This window comes from Cyprinodon variegatus, unplaced genomic scaffold (genome assembly GCF_000732505.1).
Source record: "Cyprinodon variegatus isolate N-32 unplaced genomic scaffold, C_variegatus-1.0 Scaffold1102, whole genome shotgun sequence".
Taxonomy (NCBI): domain Eukaryota; kingdom Metazoa; phylum Chordata; class Actinopteri; order Cyprinodontiformes; family Cyprinodontidae; genus Cyprinodon; species Cyprinodon variegatus.
In genome coordinates, this window is record NW_015151555.1 from 135,080 (window position 1) to 138,585 (window position 3,506).

The following is a 3,506-nucleotide window of genomic DNA, read 5'->3' on the forward strand; positions in this document are numbered from 1 at the left end:
TATTAGTGTGAGCAGGATTAATGTTCCTCCCGAGAGCATGTTGAATCTTAATCAGGAGAAATACCACAATTTCTAAAAAAAAAAAATTGGCCCACGCTGGCAAAAAAAAAAATACATATCACACATATTTTGTGGCCGGAAATATTCGCTTGACATCAATACAGGAGGTGTGTGTGTGTGTGTGTGTGTGTGTGTGTGTGTATTTGTTTGCTGGCTCACATGGTTTTTTTCTAAACCGCTCGCTGCAATCAACAAACAGGATGTGATATGCGTCCAGTTCCCGTTACAACCTCTATGACACCAGGGAACTTTCCTTCACCTAAAAAGGTTTCACAAAATCCATTAAAAAAGTCACAGATATCACTTTCATCTGTATTTTATTCTTTTACAACGCATAAAAAAAATATATCCATGGTTAATATGGATTACAATGAAATACATTCAAGTTTGAATATAGTTTGCCCATAGGGCTTACATTTATCTCATAAGCAAAGCATTTTCTTGGCTTACAAGTCTCCAAATGGAACGGGTGTCCTCCACAATCACTGTGATCAGGATTTAAGAACTTTGTTTGCTGGCAGGTTTTTTACTCCTCGTTGCTCATAGTGCTGACTTGCACCTTTTCTGAAATGTTAAGCTCCCCAAGTTCAAAACTAAACAAAATCAGTGGTATAAAGTCACATTGACCCCAAAAGGTATTGCACATCAAGAAAAATGTAGTGGCATCTACAACAAAATACATTTCCACAGTAGTATAAATATAGGTACATAAATAAAGCATAAAATAAATACACAAACTGCAAAAAAAAAAAAGATGCAGAGTACTGGGTTGACTTGGAGATTTTAACAGATTGAGGTGACATGAAGGTTTCACTTTAACGTCCTGCAAATGCTCTTCGTCTTGTATGTTCAGTGCAAAAAAAAAAAAAAAAACCCTACCACAACACCTAACAGGTACCACCACCAGCACTTTTTCACGTTCCTGAGCTAAATGGGACAGTTCACTGGCTTTCCAATTTGTGGGTAACAAACCCGCAGGTCAGGGTCCTTTCCTCTTCCGGAGAACTGCTGCTGCAAAGCATCACTCTACGAGAAACATTCCAAAACCTGACTTGTTAACGTCCAGCCTCAAGTTGTTCTGTTTGCTCTGAATGGTCATTTGTACGTTTAGTTCCTTGCCATCTAACCGCTCCACAGCCCAGCACTTTCTGCTCAGTGGTGTTAAATGTATATCTTGGGTCAGCTCCAAATCGCAGGTTAGTTTGGTGTTGGACACCTCCAGCTGGAGGAGATCTGGCTTACAGTGGTGGGTGCAACTGACAGTGACCTGGATGTACATAAAGTACACCCCCTCCTTTGCTGGCTTCAAGGATTGCTTTAACTGGTCATACTGGAAGTTGCTTCCGACAGATGTCCCTTCCCCAGATTTGACCAACTCCAAAGGTGTTGTGACGTTGTCTGGTGATGCTAAAAGAGGAGAAAAACACATTAATACTTAGAACATCAGGGGCATTTTATTCCTACTGTCATCTAAGAAAAAGCATTTCTTTTATAAAATTCAAAATTTAAAAAATAAAAACATCTGTACAGACGAGGGAACATGTAAGTATGAGTATGATGTCACAATATCCTTTTTAATCTTATTCGTTAGACATTAAAATTTTAACACATAAGTTTAATATTTCCTCCTATATCCCATGGTGAAATTCGTAAATTTTTTTTTCTCTGGCTCTCAAATAATTCCCTAAAATTTGATTGGATAACCTGCAGAGCAGTTTAACTGCATAGCATTCACATTGGTCCCACCCAGTCTTCAAATATAGGTCGAAGATATGTAGCCACAGCACCCTAACTAATGCTGGTTGCTTTAGACTTTAATATGACCAAAGAAGTACTACAAGTAAATACATATAAAAATGCCCTAAACATATATATCTTTGTTAAACTAATTGTATCCATTCTTTATGCTTCATATTTATCATGGGGAAGGACCTTTTTTTTTGTTTTCTTAATAGTTTTAAGTATTTATAACAGTTTTAGTCAAATTGCCATAGGTAAAAACATTAATTGCAGTTTTAGTCACAGTATTAGGAGATGACATGCAGTACAGCATCTAATTGCAAATCGCAAATACATTTACATGCAGTTATCTATGATATATATACATAAATATGCACACAGATACATGCACATATATTGATATACTCTTCATTTAGACCTCAAGCTTTTTAGAGTGTTTGCATCTGAATGCGTCATTTTTTCTTAAGTGCATTTTTCTTAAATTGAGGAGATAAATTAGACACTTTGCCAATGGAATAAGATCATTTACATTGAAAATAAGAAAAAACAATTGCATTGTCTTATTTCAAGCGCATATTATCCAAGTATCTTATTTTAAGAGTAAAAAACTAATTCCACTGGCAAATCATCTTATTTACCTCCTCAAATTAAGGGTAAATACACTTGACCTAAGACATATTTGCTTATTTCTAGATCATTTTTGCAGTGTGATGCATTTCTTTGAGTAAAATAAAATAGGCTACTTACCCTGGTTAAGTTTCACATAAACAAAGTTCTGCATCTGTTGGAACAAACAAAGAAGGGATAAAAGTTAGTAAGAACCAGGGATCCGAATGGAAAACAAACAAAACTGAGCCTCTGATTAAAAACATAGTTTACCTTATAAGATGATGAAGAGGATGGATCACTGTTTCTCGAATAAGCCACATGAGATGCGGTGTCATGGAGCTCGGAGCGCAGCTCCTTTACCACCAGCATCCCCCAGACAGCCAGAGCTGCCACGGCCACGAACAGCATCAGGACGGAGATGCCAAGAAAAACGGTCACGCAGCTCCCACGCCGCCGCGCGCTGCTCTTCTGAGATTCAACGTCCACTTGATTGCTCTGCTGTTCCATTGATGGGCTGTTTTTCAGCTTCACTTGTGACACAAACCACCTAAAGTCACCAATGTAAGTTGTAAAAGTTGTTTAAAAACAAAACCCAAAGACTTCCAGCTGATGGGTCAGTTATCTCCACACAGTTAGTCCACGGCACCAGAGCGCAGTCAGAGAGTGGCGTTCTCTTGGACCTATCAAGCATTTTATAGCCTTCAGCACTTTCAGTCAGAGACAGAGAGAGGAAAAACACGGAAGTCATGGGTTTCCCTCCCGCCTCCACACACATCACCCCCCCCTGGTGTCGCTTTGGCTCTCAAGAGGTGAGAAAAGAAGACAAGCAGACTTTCCGCGGCTGTCCTCTCTGTTGCGCAAGTGCGCCTCAAAGAGAGAGCGGGTGCGGTGGAAAGCGAAAGGGACTGAGGAAGATAGAGACAGAAAAGTGCCATCCAAGGACTTTTTTTCTCCTTTTTTGTGCCAGACTACATTCCGTTGCAATCATATATAAACTCATGTAGGGGACCGCTCTTTCCAGGGGCCAAATATTAGTGGGAGACATGAAACATTAGACTTTGCCTTGTCATCAACACTTTCTCTTCCAGCCTGTTGTA

At 39.2% G+C, this 3,506-nt stretch overlaps 1 protein-coding gene across 1 annotated transcript; it reads right to left on the bottom strand.

The window, feature by feature from the left end:
- Positions 1-376: 376 nt before the first annotated feature.
- LOC107101480 lies at positions 377-3,185 on the bottom strand. The gene is made up of 3 exons (XM_015400417.1): positions 2,680-3,185; positions 2,548-2,581; positions 377-1,467 (listed from the first exon to the last, which is right to left on the bottom strand). Exons 1-3 carry the CDS (start codon positions 2,914-2,916, stop codon positions 1,082-1,084), a joined length of 657 nt encoding a protein of 218 aa, XP_015255903.1. The 5' UTR covers positions 2,917-3,185; the 3' UTR covers positions 377-1,081.
- Between the last annotated feature and the right edge of the window lie 321 nt (positions 3,186-3,506).